The sequence below is a fragment of the Myotis daubentonii genome, chromosome 1 (assembly GCF_963259705.1).
Source record: "Myotis daubentonii chromosome 1, mMyoDau2.1, whole genome shotgun sequence".
NCBI lineage: Eukaryota > Metazoa > Chordata > Mammalia > Chiroptera > Vespertilionidae > Myotis > Myotis daubentonii.
In genome coordinates this window covers 65,906,305-65,923,957 of record NC_081840.1, presented here as the reverse complement: position 1 = coordinate 65,923,957, position 17,653 = coordinate 65,906,305, and the positions used below count along the sequence as shown (strand labels likewise).

The 17,653-nt window shown below is 41.4% G+C and overlaps 1 protein-coding gene across 19 annotated transcripts in view; it reads left to right on the top strand.

The window, feature by feature from the left end:
• Nucleotides 1–17,653, top strand: part of MGA (MAX dimerization protein MGA) — a 136,123-nt gene that overhangs the window by 111,512 nt on the left and 6,958 nt on the right. For 16 of the 19 annotated variants that reach the window (XM_059704652.1, XM_059704749.1, XM_059704646.1 and 13 more), the window contains 6 exons: nucleotides 2,541–2,671; nucleotides 5,341–5,392; nucleotides 11,534–11,740; nucleotides 12,603–12,714; nucleotides 12,997–13,230; nucleotides 15,579–15,755. In XM_059704652.1, the coding sequence (XP_059560635.1) occupies nucleotides 2,541–2,671; nucleotides 5,341–5,392; nucleotides 11,534–11,740; nucleotides 12,603–12,714; nucleotides 12,997–13,230; nucleotides 15,579–15,755 (913 nt within the window). Of the gene's footprint in view, nucleotides 1–2,540; nucleotides 2,672–4,643; nucleotides 4,871–5,340; nucleotides 5,393–11,533; nucleotides 11,741–12,602; nucleotides 12,715–12,996; nucleotides 13,231–15,578; nucleotides 15,756–17,653 lie in introns of those variants that run through there. The other 3 variants (XM_059704698.1, XM_059704760.1, XM_059704771.1) reach the window with 3 other exon arrangements.

Here is a 17,653-nt window from a genome sequence, read left to right as displayed (position 1 = left end):
GTCTTCCTTTGTAATATGATCTTTATAATTTATTCTTCTGAAGCCATTTTTGTAGGTTCCCTATTTAGGGTTGTATTTACTGAACTAAGTAACTGAGTCAGTGTGATATAGGGCAGGAGTTGGGCAAACTTTTTCTGTAAAGGGCTGAATTACAGGCTAGACTCAATTGCTGTTGTAGCATAAAAACAGCCACAAACATTAGTAAGTGAATAAGTTTAGTAGCTGTGTTCCAGTAAACCTTTACTTACCGAAACAGGTGGTGGGCTGTGTTTGCTGACCCCTGACATGGGATCTGCTGTAAATCATAAGGAGGTTATACAGATGCCTGTGGGGTGCCCTGAAATCTAAAAGGAATGAGTCCCTCTTTTCAGGAGCAGATAATATGGGCCTCTGCACTGATTGCAATGCAGTGGGTTATTTTAGAATTTCACTTCCTTGTTGTTCACTCAGCCTTTGTTACCTAGTCCTTCTATGTTAATAACTAACCACCTTATGCAGATAAAACATAAAAATAGTATTTTAAAACCTAAATGTTTAAATATTTTTGTGTTGGTTATTTCTATAACCTCAGTTGTCTTTTATAAAACGACAGTCTAACCCTACAATTGGATGGTTCTATAGCATATACCTCATATTCTTCCTCTAGTCCTTTTTGAGGATAGACTTCTGTAGGTAGCTGTGAAGACTCTGAATTCACTGAGTTTGGGAGTTAGATTGCATAGATAGTCTTGCACTTTTTGCAGAGTCTCCCATTGTAAGTCAGCCTGGGTAAGCATCAGACCAAAAACAGTCCAACTTTAAAACCAGTGAAAACTATTGCTATCATAAAATTGACTTAATAGAACGTTTAGAGTGTCTTTTATACAGGGTTGCATTGCTTGAATTTCCTAATAGGGAATCTGACATACAAGGTACACTGACCTTTTTAAAATGAAGAACATTATATTAAAAAATCTCTAAAATCTAAATTCTACATTGTATTTATGTACATGTATACAATTATGATATCTTTATGCTTGTGATTAACATTATATTAAAATAGTGTAAGGAAAGTTGTGAGTAGCTTCCTTAATTTAAAACTTCCATTGTGAAGTTTATTGGATATTATTTACAAAGTCTGAAGTTTAAGCCATGCAGTAGACAGACATTCTGCAGTTTAAATATTATAAAGCATCTATCAACATATTATCCAGACTCTTTAGATTCTTTTGGGAATCTGATGATTTAGCTTCTTAAGAGTTAAATTTTTTGCAGTTAATTTTAATACACATTGTTTACATTGTTTAAATTTAAGATACATTGTTTAAATTGTGCTTAAATTGGGGGACATAAATGATGGCTTGCATTTAGGGTCTATCAGCCTTATGAAGCCTATAATTTGGGGGTAAGTAATTTTTACAACGAGCTTAAATATAGAATTATTAAGATGATTGGGATGCTTTATTTTTGAGTTGTGCCTCTTTGGAACAGTGTGATTATAGATAACATTTTCCCTCTTTAGTTTCTGGCATAGTAAACACTACTTTTAAAGGTGGACTTAAAGATATCTGCATATCTCATCTGTATATTTGGTTATATAAAATGCACAGTGAGTTTCTGTGACAGGTGCTCAATAAATGCCTACTGATTGGCTCGTTTTTTAGAATAATTAGCAAGTAGAGCAAGCCTGAGCTGCTTTTGATATCTGAAATTCTTCAGAAGCTCTCCTTCTGTGGGGTTGAGAGATTTAAAAGACTGGGCTATATTTTTGTTTCCATACCTGCCTTGAGTATGTTTTTGTGGGTGTCGGTGTGTGATTAGCTATGACTCACTCTTTAAACATTTTTTTCGATTACAGTTTACATTCGGTATTATTTTGTATTAGTTTTAGTTGTATAGCATAGAGGTTAGACACTCATATACTTTACAGAGTGTTCCCCCAGTATTTCCAGTACCCACCTGGCACCATACATAGGCACTAGAATATTATTGACTATATTCCCTATACTGTACTTTATATCCCTGTGACTATTTTGTAGCTATCAATTTGTACTTCTTAATTCCTTCACCTTTTCCACCCAGTCTCACCCTCCCCAACTTTTGGCAACCATCAGTCTGTATCCATGACTCTATCATGAAGCACCCATAAAATAGATCCTGAATTTTTCTTTTTTCTATTTTCCCCTTTGCCAAATTTTATTTTACTACTATATAATCTGAAGGGTTATGTAGTTTTAATATATTTATTACTGAATTTTATCTATTAGGCATCAATACAGACTTTTGGGCTATATTTTTATTGCCTAACTGCCTTGAGTACGCTTTTGTGAATGTTTAATACTACATGTGATTTTTTAATTATGTAATTCTTAGTTTTTAGCTTCATCCATATTTTTATGAGTTAATTCCCTCTTATGATTAACAAATTTAGGATTATCAGTATTCCTGGTATAAGATCAGTGCTTGGCACTAGTTGGTTTTTCAAGGGGAGTATTCAATTGAATAGTTTAGGTGTGCTTGCTTCCCAATACTTTATTTACTGTTGGAATGTTGTGTTTCAGGAAAACTGTGTAGAATTCATTGAGGATGAGGAGGAACAGGTGGACATTGAGACTGTGGAAGAGTTCTCTGAGGAAATTAATGTTGACCAAATGAAGACCACACCTACCCACACACAGACTTTTAAACAGACGTAAGTTTTATTTCTTTTTGGGTTATTGTTTTTTGACCATAAACAAAACTTCTATTTAGGAGCTCTAGAGTAACTAACTTGGTTTTTTTATTACTCTAGCTTTTTTTCTGATTAGTAAATGAGGAGAGAGGAGCTGGAATTCAGAGGTAATTAACTTGCCTTGGTTATTGCTAGGAGACAGTGTAAATATGAATAACATGCTTTTGGAACCTATACACTCTGGTATTCATATACTAGTTTTGCTAGTTTGTAGGTACTTAAGCTTGGACAAAGTCTTTTTTTTTTAAATTGATTTTAGAGAGAGGAAGGGAGGGGAATAGAGAGACAGAAAAACTGATGAGAAAGAAATATCAATTGGCTGCCTCCTGCACACCTCTCCACTGGAGATCAAGCCGGCAACCAGGGCATGTGCCCTGACCAGGAATCGAACCGTGAACTCATGGTTCATAGGTTGACGCTCATCCACTGAGCCACGCTGGCCAGGCAGTTCCATTATCTTTAAAAGATTAAGACATTAACCACCATATAAAGTAGTAATGAGTTGAGAAAGTAATTTAAAAAAAATTTATTGGGGTGTCACTGGTTAACAAAATTATATAGGTTTCAGGTGCACAATTCCACAACACGTCATCTGTATACTGTATTGTACATCACCCCCAAGTCAAGTCTTCTTCCATCACCATTTATTCCCCCTATACCCTCCTTCACTGCCCTGTACCCTCTTCCCCCGGCAGTCACCACACTGTTGTACATGCCCAAGAGTTTTTTTTCTCTTTTTCCCCCCTTATTGCTTAATCCCTCCATACTTCCCAGTCTCCCTTCCCCGTCCCTTCCCCCAACAGCTGTCAGCCTGTTCTCTATGTGTTTGTCCATATTTTGCTTGTTAGTTCATTTTGTTCACCAGATTTCACATATGAATGAAATCATACAGTGCTTGTCTTTCTCTGGCTGGTTTATTTTACTTAGCATAATGATCTCCAGGTCCATCCATGCTGTCACAAAGATAAAGTAATGTTGAGAAAGTCTAAGGGAGGGGAAAGTAGTCCTACTAGTAGTTTTCTTTATTCCAGAGCGCTAATTGGAGGCTACTCAGTTGCCTACTGGTTAAGCTTGAAAGAGTTTAAATCTCTTAAAAACTTAATTAGACTTAATTAAGTTTAGCAGTATTGGCTGGATATTTAAGTTCAGCATAGTAAAAATTGAGTTCCTAAATAATAGCAACAAATAAAAAATGTTTTCTAAAAACTACCAGTAGTAACAGAAAGAAACCTGGGACTATTAACAAAAGTTTTATAAGATGTTATTGAAAGACATTGAAGAAAAATTCACTAAATGGAGGTATACCAAGTTAATGAACTGAAGTAAAGGGCCAAGACCTGTCAGGGCACACACAGGAATCAACCAGTGAGTGCATAAATAAGTGGAGCAACAAATCTTTCTCTCTCTCATATCAATTAATAAATAAAGGACCAAGAATAACCAAAACACACAGAGCACAAACTGTTGTAAAACAGCAGATTATTAAGAATTTAAAATTTTTTGTCTACTAGAACACCAAGAAAACAGTGAGAAGCCAAACTTAAACTGTAAAAGAAATATTTACAGTGTTTGACAAAGAATTACTAACAAGAATATAAACTGTTACAAGTCAGTAAGAAAAAAATAATTCAGTTATTAAAGGAAATAATGGTTATCTCAGGCCATTCACACAAGGAAACCTGGATAGCTAGTACACAACGAAAATTTGTTGAACCTCACAAGTAATTAGGGAAATGCAAATTTAAACCACAATGACTTTATCAATTCACACCCATAAGATTGGCAAAATTGAAATTTCTGATAGTACTAATTGTGGAGCAATGGGAACATACTACAGGTGGGGAGTGTAAATTGTTAAAACCATTTGGTGAGAAGTGTGACATTACTAAAGTTGAAGATGTACGCGCCTTGTATTCATCTATTCTACTCCTAGATATATGCCCTAAAAAAGCATGTACAAGGGGTCATGTATGGGACTATCCACTGCAGCATTGTCCAAATTTGTAAACAACCTAAGCAACTACTAACATTCCGAAAAAATAAATTTTAGAAAATTCACACTTAAAATGATTGAAAGAGAACTGTAATTGTATCAACATGTCTCAGATGTAAGGTGAGTGGAACAGATCAGTTAAATAAAGATACCCTACACTTAATATATAATGTTTAACGTGCTATGTAATATTTTCTATTTAGAGATATATCCTACATACCTAATAAAACTGTAAATATATAATAAAACTGTAAATATATGCATGGTAAACTCAGTTTGGGAGTGTTTACCTATGAGAAGGAACAAGGACATGGTATTGAGTACAGCTGCTCTTAGTTTTTAGAGGTTTTATTTCTCAAGCTGGGTGGTAGATACCTGGATTTCCATTATGTGTTTGTTTATACTGGTTTGTATGTTTGAAGTATGTTGTGATTGAAAAAGTAATTAGTGTTAGGGACTATTTGGACACCGTTTATTAGAGAAAGAAATAAGTTATATTGCCACATATCAGACCTTGGAGGAAAGAAGCTAGTTACAATTTAGACAATTTGAGATGGTTTGGTTTAATATAGTTGTGAAAATAGATCTTAGATTACTGAATTTTAGTAAGACATTGAAAAATACTATCTTTATCTAGGTGCCGTACCCATATGTCTGCAGATGAAAAAGCTGCTGAAAGAAGTCGAAAGGTAGTTATAATATATTTAATGATAATTATTCTATCTAATAATAGACAAACATGGTAATTGACCATACCTTCGCTATGCCTCCCATTGGCTAATCAGTGCAATTTGCAAATTAACCGCCAATAAAGATGGCAGCTAATTTGCATACTGCAGGCAGGGCGGGACAGCGCCCTGGTGGAGGCGTCAGGCCTGGGCAAGGGGCCGATCCAGCGATCGGAGGGTGATGGAGGTTGACGCCTCTGTCCTAGGCATCAGGCCTGGGCAGGGGGCAGAGACATCAATTGGAGGGGGTCTGGGGGTACCCTGCCCAGGCTTGATGCCTCGGCGAGAGGCGTCAGGCCTGGGTGGGGGGCCGAGCTGGAGATCAGAGGGAGATGGGGGTCTCCTTCCCAGGCCTGACACCTCTGGCCTAGGCGTCAGGCCTGGGCGGGGGGCGGAGCCGGCAATCGGAGGGCCTGGGGGTCCCCTGCCCAGGCCTGACGCCTGGGCCAGAGGCGTCAGGCCTGGGGGTGAGGAGGCAAGCCAGTGATTGGTGTGAACTACAGAGGAGAAACACCTTTTCTGACCACTCATTGGTTAAGCTCCCTGTATGCCACTGGTAATATTCTTAGTAATTTAGGGTTTTTCACCACACTCCTGGTGAAAAAAAACGAAGGTCCGCTGCTGGAGGGCTAAGAAATGTCATATCCTGCCCTAGCCAGTTTGGCTCAGTGGATAATGCCTTAGCTCTGTCTTTCCTTTTCTCTTCCACATTCTCTAAAAATCAATGGAAACATATCCTCAGGTGAGGATAAAAAAAAAAAAATAAATTATTATTATATGAAAGACACATCTTGAAAATGCCTAAAGAAAGATGTCATTTTTTCATGGTGAAGGGACTGGAGTCCGTGTTGATGAAAAAACCTTGCTGGCTGTGGTGACTGGCAGTGGCTGCAGCAGCGGGGTGATGGGGCTGGTGCCTTCCCCTGATCAGCCCGGTCACCTCCCACAAAGGGAGGCCAGACTGCGGCTTAGGTCCTATCCCCAAGGGGAGCAAGGAGTGGGTCTAAGCCGTCACTAGGACATCCCCTGAGGGCTCCCTGTATGTGAGAGGGGGCAGGCTGGGCTGAGGGACCGCCCCCCCCCCCCCCGCCCTAGTGCACGAATTTGTGCACCAGGCCCCTAGTATTAGTTATATTCAGGGTTAGTCTTACTAGTGAGTTAATATAGTCAGCTTTTTTTTTAACCCTTAATGAAATTATATTTTTAATGTTATTTCTCTTCTTAATTCTCTCTTCTACCCAGATGGTAGAATAATTTAGAAGCATTAAAATGGATGCAATTAAATTAAATTATGCATTTAATTAAAATTGATGTGCGTATCAGGTTTTATAAATTTCTTGACCATTTTAATCCTTTAATATAATGATATGCTATAAAACAAGCTGGCATTCTTCAGTGATTTTTCAGTAACCTAAAAATTAATTATTCTCTATAATGATGGCTAGCAGTTTAAGGAGCCATGAAATTAAACCCTCCTTTGATTTTATTAATATATTTACTGTATATCATGGTATAATTAAGCCAAGTTTTTTCTTTATCCTTATTGACATTAAGAATGCAAGAGAGTTTGGTAGTTTAAATCATTTTCTGCCGGGAGCCGGTCCATCCTTGCTGTTTCAAGGGACCTGGCATATATGGCATACGGTTCTTAATATGTTTGCTCACCTTCTTGGCGCTGTGTTTTAACCAAGGTCACCTCTCCAAGAAAGGTTGAATCCCCAGGTAGGGATTTTCCCCTGAAGTTAGGGAGGGAATAAAACCCCTCAACTAAGTGCCAGCCGGGTAATTAATCCCTTTAACTACGAACAATCATGCTTAAACTACATAATCTTTTCTCCCTGGAATGGAGATAAGAAACGCCCTAACCTTTGTAATAGAGATTGATAGGATTGAATCAACTGGTATAAATACAGTTGTAACAAGACAGAAACACTCAGAACTTAGAACAGAATCAAGAAGACAGAACCTACACGGAGCCTAGAGACAGAAGAACTTCGCTGGAGAGAGCATGCTGGAGGATCCTGGAGAGGGACTGGCCTCAGAGCCTAGAGACAGAGACTAGCGGGAGAACATGGCAAGGGATCCTGGACTGAACCTGACTACAGAGATTGGCAGGAGAACCTGACTGGAACCTGGACACAACCTGACTGGAGAGCCTGGACAGAACCTGGCTGGAGAACCTAGCGAGGGAACATGGCTACAGAACCTCGCTGGAGATCCGAAGCAGAGCCTCTCTGGAGATCCGGGCTAGAGATCCTGGCTAGGTTGCTGATCAACTGAACGCTGTCTCCGTGTCATTCCTTCTTCGCCGACTCCGTCTACACCTTTGGGGACCCCTGGACCCGCTGGGGCTGGACCCCGGCAATTTTCCACTTGCTATTTTGTCTTTTTTTTTTTTACTATATTTTTATTGATTTCAGAAAGGAAGGGAGAGGGAAAGAGAGAGAAACATCAATGATGAGGGAATCATTGATCGGCTGCCTCCTGCACACCCCCTACTGGGGATCAAGCCCACAACCTGGGCATGTGCCCTTGTCCGGAATCGAACCCGGGACTCTTCAGTCCGCAGGCCGATGCTCTATCCACTGAGCCAAACCAGCTAGGGCACTATTCTGTCTTCTTTTTTAAAAAATATATTTTATTGATTTTTTACAGAGAGGAAGGGCGAGAGAGAGAGAGTTAGAAACATCGATGAGAGAGAAACATCAATCAGCTGCTTCCTGCACAGCCCCTACTGGGGATGTGCCTGCAACCAAGGTACATGCCCTTGACCGGAATCGAACCTGGGACCCTTCAGTCCGCAGGCCAATGCTCTATCCACTGAGCCAAACCGATTAGGGCCAAAAATTGACTTTTTAAAGAATGAAAAAGCAAGTTTAGTAGAGAGCACTATTATCCTATCTAATAAAAGAGAAAAATGGTAATTGGCGTACGACGATACCCTTTTCATTGGCTAATCAGGGCTATATGCAAATTAACTGCCAACTATGATTGGCAGTTAACTGCCAACTAAGATTGGCAGTTAACTGCCAACAAGATGGCGGTTAATTTGCATATGTAGGCACAATGCAGGGAGGCGAAAGGGAAAGCAGGAAGAAGCCCCCTGCCACTGACAGTGATTGGAAACCCAGGGGGGAGCTAAGAGCTGGGGGGCAGGGCAAAGGCGGCCCTGGGGCCGCCTTTGCCCTGCCCCCCAGCCATGATCGGAGAATCAGGTGCCTTTTCCGCCCTGGCCAGTGATAGCAGGAAGTAGGGGTGGAGCCAGCGATGGGAGCTGGGCATGGTCGAAGCTGGCAGTCCTGGGAGCTAGGGGTCCCTTGCCTGGGCCTAAAGCGGAGCCCACGATCGCGGGGCCGCTGCAGCTGCGGGTCCCCGCTGCCTGGGCCGGACGCCTCAGCCAGAGGTGTTAGGCCTGGGCAGGGGAGGAGCCTGCAACCACGGGGAGCTGGGGGGGTCCCCTGCCCAGGCCTGACACCTCTGCCGGAGGCCTCAGGCCTGGTCAAGGGGCCGATCCGGTGATTGGTGATCGGAGGGTGATGAGGGTCAACTCCTCTGGCCGAGGCATCAGGCCTGGGTGGGGGGCGGAGCCGGGGATTGGGGGGATATGATGGTCCCCTTGCCCAGGCCTGAAGCCTGGGTCAGAGGCGTCAGGCTTGGGCGGGGGGTGGAGCAAGCGATCAGAGGGAGATGGGGGTCCCCTGCCCAGGCATGATTCCTGGGCCAGAGGCCTCAGGCCTGGGTGGGGGCCAGAGCCAGTGATCAGGGGGAGATGGGGGTCCCCTGTCCAAGCCTGACACCTCTGGCGGAGGCGTCAGGCTTGGGCAAGGGGCCGATCCTGCGATTGGAGGGTGATGGGGGTCAACGCCTGAGGGCTCCCAGTATGTGACAGGGGGCAGGCTGGGCTGAGGGACACTCCCCTCCCCACACACACCCAGTGCACGAATTTCGTGCACCAGGCCCCTAGTAGCACTATAAAAAGATTGAAAGATGAGAAAAACTATTTTGAACAAATAAATTTATCTACTGAGCCAAATGGGTTAGGGCTTGTCTTCTTAATTTAAGAGATAAAGATAGTGATAGAGGTTGGGTTGAGTTGAAGGGTGGTATTCAGATTCTTTCTTAAAAACCATTTGGTATGGTTAGTTTGAGTTTGATCTGATTTTGGGGATCACATGATACATATTTACATGCTTGTAATCAATTTTGTACATATTACTATATTTTTTCATTCATATTAAAACATTTTTCAGATAAAATATTTTTCATAACTTATTTATACAATCCATTGTTTTTATGCCCTAATTATGACATGCAAATTATTTATAATGTTTTGCTATATTTAAACTTGGTATTAGACTTTATTCTCTCTTGTTATATCTTTTATTCTCCCGTACTATACTAATGCTCAACAAGTTTAACTTTAGAAAGAAAGTAATTTTAGTTCTGGCCAAGTAGCTTAGTTGGTTAGAGTGTTGTTCCAATATGCTAAGGTTTGGGGTTGGATCCCTGGTCAGGGCACATACAAGAATCAATCAATAAATGTGTAAATAAATGGAACAACAAAATTTCCTCCCTCTCTTTCTCTTTCTAAACATCAATGGGAAAAAAAGACAATAATTTTATATAAGAGTTTCAGTACTAGCAGGGTTATGATAAAGACAGTGTCAGATAAAAAAAAAAAAGACAACTAGACACATCAGAGAGGGAAAAACAAAATCAAGAAATTATAGGAAGACAGGAAATGTATTTATTACTTTGTATAAATAGTATTCACATTGTCATAATAGGGTATCCACTGTTAGTGATTTTTTAAAACCTGTATTATCACAAATAAAGTGTGGAAGACTTAGTTTTAGTGTTGAAAAATGTTTAAATACAAATGACAAATTGGGAGATGGAAGAGCAAAGAAGAAATAAGGGGAAGGATAAACAAGTGCTGGTAACCTCATTTTACAGAAATACTGTCTACTGATGAAGTAAGAGATTGAGATCAGTATTCAAGTTGCAAAGGGATCAATAGAAGAACTAAAATTAATGATATGTTTATATTAGGAAGATGGGATGATGAAATGATGAGAGTGGTGTGGGCTAAATTCTCTTTTACATAATAGGAAGTGGATAGATAGCATTGAAAATTGACAAGCATATGCTTATGTTAGTATTTATTGTTAAGGTATAGTTTTAAGAGCCAAAAAAGCATCTGTAAGCATCAAGTGGCCTGGCTGATGTGGCTCAGTGGTTGAGCATTGACCTATTAAACAGTAGGTCATGGTTCGATTCCCAGTCAGGGCACATGCCTGGGTTGCGGGCTTGATCCCAGTGTCGGGCGTGCAGGAGGCAGCCAATCAATGATTCTCTCATCATTGATGTTTCTATCTCTATCGTTCTCTTTCTCTCTGAAATCAATTAAAATAATAAAAAAAGGATCAAGTGGTTTCTGTGGGTTTATGTACAGGTGAAGGGCACAGTTGCTTTTCATTATAAACCTTTTAAATATTTATATTAAAAACCCTATGTGCATCTATTACTTCCTGCATCTATAATACATAATTTAAAAAATTTTTTTTAGTATATTTTTATTGATTTCAGAGAGGAAGGGGGAGAGAGAGAGAGAGAGAGAGAAACAATGATGAGAGAGAATCATTGATCGGCTGCCTCCTGCACGCCCCCTACTGGGGACTGAGTCTGCAACCAGGGCATGTGCCCTGATGGGGAATTGAACCGTGACCTCCTAGTAGTTCATAGGTGGATGCTCAGCCACTGAGACACACTGGCCGGGCTATATAGTACATAATTTTTAAAAAATTGAAATAAGAGAGAAAGCATGACTAAGGCATCCTGAGGGTCAAGAAAAAATTTTCTGAAAAAATGCAAAGTTTGAGTTTTAAATGTTAGATTAAGAATTTGCATCGTTAAATTCAAAAAAAAAAGGAACTTACATTGTTAGATTTTGAGGAAGGATAGATTAGTAGTATGTTGAGAGGCTATGATAGTTCAGGCAGAAGATGGTGGGTGCCTGATATAGAGCAATGCCATTTGGGATGGAGGAAGCGGCAAGGTACATGTGAAAGATATTTAGGTGTTCATTTTTTGTTTGTACAGACTTCACCAGTTTCTATAAAACTGAAGCCTGAATACTGGAGTGAAAAATTACAGAAAGAAGCAGAAGCTTTTGCTTATTATCGCCGGACGCACACTGCCAATGAGCGGCGCCGGCGTGGTGAAATGAGGGATCTCTTTGAGAAATTGAAGATCACATTGGGATTACTTCACTCTTCCAAGGTTTCCAAAAGTCTCATTCTTACTAGGGTAAGTGTTCTGTATAGACATTAAGAGCTTGACTAAGAATCTTCTAAACAGAAAAGATAAAGTATTACCACACAAGGGAGGTTGAAATAGAGTTATATTTAACATTTGAATATGGACGAGTGAAGGCCCAATACATTCTTCAGAGGGAAGAGTTTTTTTGTTGTGTCAGAGTAGCTTTTCATTAAAAGCCAGATTCTTAATCGACAGAGCCATCCTTCCTTCAAATAAAGCAAAAACCCTAGTAAGCTCTATTTAGCACAGTCTCTGTACATTGGTGTGCTCCATAGCACTTAGAACAATTTATCACAGTGAAAAGCACAACATAAGTGATATTTTAACATACTTCTTAACAACAGTCCTTTTAAAAGAAAATCTGAAATATTCAAGCTAGTGAAAGTTTTAAGTTTGCATGTCGACTGTCTAAGGCAATTTCATATAAGTTGCTTTTAAAGTAGAAGTTGGAGGGGAGTACAAGGCAAGCATTCATAGTTCTCTAAACAAAGTTATTTCAATCAGATTTTACTTTGACTGGGAAATGACTTTAAAGTTGATTTATTAAAATCTAAACAGAGTAGAACGTTTTGTAACACCTTGTAGTTGTGGAAACATCTGTTACCCACTCAGTGATGCTTTTTGTGATCATGGTATCTCCCCTGCCAGGTAAGTATCAGTGATGCTTTTTGGAAATAATCATGTTCCTTAGAATTACCAGCCAGAAAGCCTGCAGTTTAACAAAAAATAATATAGGGATTATTTTAAATGGCATTATAAAATTCTCTAAAATATTAGATTAAATTTTTTTTATTAAAGAAGTTGTGTAGGAAGAGCAAGTTGATTGAGATATTATTATTTCTATTTTTAGGCATTCAGCGAAATTCAGGGACTAACAGATCAAGCTGACAAGTTGATAGGACAGAAAAATCTCCTGACTCGAAAAAGAAATATTTTGATACGGAAAGTATCATCTCTTTCAGGTGAGATATGTAAATGATCTTTGGTAAAGAGTATGATAACCGTTTTAGTAAAGAGAAATTCTCAATAGCTCTTTCAGATATTCTAGTTTAAGGCTTGGTTCCCATAATTAACGTCAGAGTTATCTTTTGACTAAATGGGGCGGTTTCTCTTGGTTTATAATCACTCTTGCCTTCCATAGTTTTGGGGAATATAGTTAAATCAACTGGATTTCAGTTGACTCTATTTCTCATTATTATGTGGGGTCATTAGAGAGTGACAATTTATTCCTTGTCAACCTATAGGTAAGACAGAAGAAGTGGTCCTGAAGAAGCTAGAGTATATTTATGCAAAACAGCAAGCACTAGAGGCACAAAAAAGAAAAAAGAAGATGGGATCAGATGAGTTTGATGTGTCTCCCAGAACTAGCAAACAGCAGGAAGGATCTTCTGCATCATCTGTAGATCTCGGACAGATATTTATAAATAACAGGAAGGGGCAACCTTTGATTCTTTCCAGAAAAAGAGACCAGGCCACAGGTAGGAGGGCCATTCTTTGCTTTTCTTAATATGATCATCAGTTCAGTTTAGTTTAGTTCAGTGAACTGAATCTTGTGGCCATAATTTAGTTGTAAATGAATGAATTAAATGTTCTATATAATAAAAGGTAATATACAAATTTTCCTCTCTACCGGGAGTTCGACCAGGGGGTGGGGCCAGCCGACCAACCGCCCGCAGCACCTCCCCCCCGGCCAGCCAGCTGCCCCTAATTGGCAGATTGGGGCAGGCTGGCCAGACCCCACCCATGCATGAATTCGTGCACCAGGCCTCTAGTGGTTATATAAAAAGTAGAACATTTACTACATTAGATTTCAGTTTCTAGCTTTTACATTCAACCAAATCTTAAGAAGTTACCAGTCATGATAACATTTAAGACCTACTTCTAATACAGTGTACAGTCATATATTTTCCCTCTAGTGTTTCAGTGAATATTTCATAGGCTGCCATCTTTTCAGACTTTATACATGAACTCTTTCCTTGCAGTTCTGCTTATCAGTCATGAGGAAGTTTGGGTCTAGCTGAGACAAATACATTAGAAGATTTTAAAAATTTAATTTTGTTGAATCAGATTGCCTATAAATGAATTGCTTTGAGGAACAAAGTAAATTGTTTTTTTTAATCTTTATTGTTGAAAGTATTACACATATCCCGTTTTCTCCCATTGACCCCCCTCTAGCCTACCCCTGCCCCAGGCCCTCTCCACCCACTGTCTGCATCCATGGGTTATGCATATATGCATACAAGGTCTTTGGTTGATTACCTCCCACCCACCTACCCTCCCCCGCCTTCTCTCCAAGATTCCACACTATGTTCCATGCTTCCATGTCTCTGGATCCACGCTGTTCATCAGGTTTTTTTGCTAATTAGATTCCATATATGAGTGAGATCATGTGATACTTGTCTTTCTCTGACTAACTTATTTCACTTAGGATGATACTCTCCAGGTTATGAATTGGTTCAAACTTATTCCTCTATCCTGCCTTGATTTTTGGAAGTGAGATGATACTAATTTTACATTGTTTTTGTATATCCTTAGAGAATGGTATATCCTTTTCTATTCTTGGAGTGGCCTAGTGTATGAACCAGGAAATTTGTTTTTTGTTTTTAAATATATTTTTATTGATTTCAGAGGGGGAGAGAGAGATTGAAACATTAATGATGAGAGAGAATCATCGATTGGCTGCCTCCTGCATGCCCCCTACTGGAGCTCGAGCCTGCAACCCTGGCAGGTGCCCTTGACCGCAATCTTCAGATCATAGGCCGACGCTCTATCTACTGAGCTAAACTGGCTAGGGCCAGGATTATTGGTTTTTAAAATCAACTAAGATAGTACTGATAAACACTGAAGTATAAGTTAGTTTTAACATTGCAGAATCAAATCATGTTATTGCTAAGAAAGGATTTTAATGATCATTTAATCCAGTCAGCTCATTTCACAAATAGAAAAACTGAGGTCTAGAAATTTGAAATAAATTGTTAGAGGTATATAGGAAAGCAAGCAAGCCTAGGATTAGCATTGTGTGTCTTCATCCAGATTCATCATCAAGACTATCAGAAGCTTTCCATCAAAAAGTGGTTCCATAACTCTATTCCTCAATAATAACAAATTCTGAGCATTAGAAGAACTAGTGGCCCTGGCCATTGTGGCTCAGTGGTTAGAGTGTTGGCTCGTGCACTAAAGGGTTGCAGATCGGTCCAGGGCATGTACCTGAATTGCAGGTGCTCAATCCCTGGCTCTGTTTGGGGCACATGCAGGAGGCAAACCAATCGATAAGTCTCTCCTGTCAATGTTTCTATCTCCCCCCACCTTTCCCTCCCTCCCTCCCTCCCTTCCACACTTTCTAAAACTTAATGAAAAAAATATCCTTGGGTGAGGATTAACAACAACAAAAAACAAAACGAAACAGGAGAACCAGTGGATAGGTAACCATTATTCAATGAAAAGTGGTTCAGAAAGTAAATTCCAAGTTGGGGTTCCTTCACTAAATTTGAAATTTACTTCATGCCTTTTAAGTCTGTGTAGTTTTAGGGATATCTCCAATGGTCCGCAAACTCATTAGTCAACAGAGCCAAATATTAATAATACAATGATTGAAATTTCTTTTGAGAGCCAAATTTTTTAAACTTAAACTATAAAGGTAGGTACATTGTTATTAACTTAATTAGGGTACTCCTAAGGCTTATTAGGAAGAGCCACACTCAAGGGGCCAAAGACCCGCATGTGGCTCAAAAGCCGCAGTTTGCTGACCATGGTCCTAGACTCATAGGCTATACTTGCATTAGTTGAAGATTTTTAATCCTTAACTAATCTCTGATCTTCCTTACAGAAAATACCTCACCATCTAACACTCCACACACCTCTGCCAACATCGTGATGACTCCACAAGGGCAATTGCTCACCTTAAAAGGTCCCCTATTTTCAGGACCAGTGGTAACTGTTTCTCCTGCTCTATTAGAAGCAGATCTGAAGCCTCAACTTGCCAGAAGTGCTGTGGCTCAATCAGGTATGTCATAGGTGGTGGTCTTTATGGATAGCGAAAAAGAGTTATCCCTGATATCCCACCGTGATAGAGAAAGCCTTTGAATGTGTTCTGTAATCATGAAGAACTTTTTTACTCAAATGTGCCTTGGTAAGAAATGACCCTCTTTTTGGAACACATTTGGCTCCATCTGTGGTATTGATTGTTTTGGGTTTGTTTGTTTTTTAAATATATTTTATTGATTTTTCACAGAGAGGAAGGGAGAGAGATAGAGAGTTAGAAACTTTGATGAGAGAGAAACATCGATCAGCTGCCTCCTGCACATCTCCCACTGGGGATGTGCCCGCAACCCAGGTACATACCCTTGACTGGAATCGAATCCGGGACCCTTCAGTCCGCAGGCCGACGCTCTATCCACTGAGCCAAACCGGTTTCGGTGTTTTGGTTTTTTTTTACCTAGGATTGGGAATTATTTTGTGATCTCTAGTTATTTCTAACTAGGAAAAGAATTAAAAAGATGTGAGAGTAGGAAGAAGATAAAGAGTCATTGTTTTAGTTTTGGGTACTAAGAAGTATTTGTCAATTGTGTATTATATTCAACTAGAGGCCCGGTGTACAAAAATTTGTGCACTGGGGGGGAGGGGAGGTCCCTCAGCCCGGCCTGTGCCCTCTCGCAGTCTGGGACCCCTGGGGAGATAATGACCTGCTGGCTTAGGCCTGCTCCCGGGTGGCAGAGCGCAGGCCCAATCCCCAGGTGCAGCCCCTGGTCGGGCTCAGAGCAGGGCTGATTGGAGAGTTGGGGCGCCGCCCCCTGTCATGCACAGAGCAGGGCGGATTGGGAGGTTGCGATGCCACCCTCAGTCACGCTCAGGGTAGGGTCGATTGGGGGGTTGGAGCACCGCCACCTGTCACACTCAAGGCAGGGTTGATGGGGAGGTTGCAGCGCCACCCCCTGTCACGCACAGAGCAGGGCCAATCGGGATTGGGGCGCTGCCCCCTGTCACGCACAGAGCAGGGCTCATCAGGGGGTTGGGGAACTCCCCCCTGTCACGCACAGAGTAGGGCCGATAGGGGAGTTGGGGCACCGCCCCCTGTTACACACAGAGCAGGGCAGATCAGGGGGTTGGGGCGCCGCACCCTGTCACACTCAGGGCAGGGCCGATGGGGAGGTTATGGCTCTACCCCGTCACACACAGAGCAGGGCCCGTGGGGGGGCGTTGGGGCGCTGCACCCTGTCACAGAGCAGGGCCGATCAGGGGGTTGGGGTGCCGCACCCTGTCAAACACAGAGCAGGGCTGATCAGGGGGTTTGAGCGCTGCCCCCGTCACGCTGATCCCGATGCCGGGAGGCCTCACGGCTCCGCTGATCCCAGTGCTGGGAGGCATATTACCCTTTTACTATATAGGATAGAGGCCTGGTGCACGGGCGGGGGCCGGCTGGTTTGCCCTGAAGGGTGTCCTGAATCAGGGTGGGGGGTCCCCACTGGGGTGCCTGGCCAGCCTGGATGAGGGGATGATGGCTGTTTGCAGCTGGTTACACACCCTTCAGGGTGGGGGTCCTCACTGGGGTGCCTGGCCAGTCTGGGTGAGGGGCCGAGGGCTGTTTTCAGGCTGGCAGGTGACTGAAGCTCCCAACCGCTCCATTTTTTCTTTCTTTTTTTTTTTCTGGTCCAGCTTTAGCTCTGAGGCTTGGCTCCAGCCCTTAGGCCTCCGCTGCTGAAAGCAGGTATCTGGTTTGTTTGGGTTCTATAATCGAAACACTGTTTCAACTCCAGCTCTGAGATCCTGGCTGGCTGAAAGCAGGTTTCTGGGGTTTTGTTTAGCTTCTATATTTGTAACAATGTTTCAAACTGCAAGCTCAGAGGCCGGCAGCGGCAGGCGGGGAACGTTGGAGTCCTCCGTCACTGAAGCAAGCAATCCTCA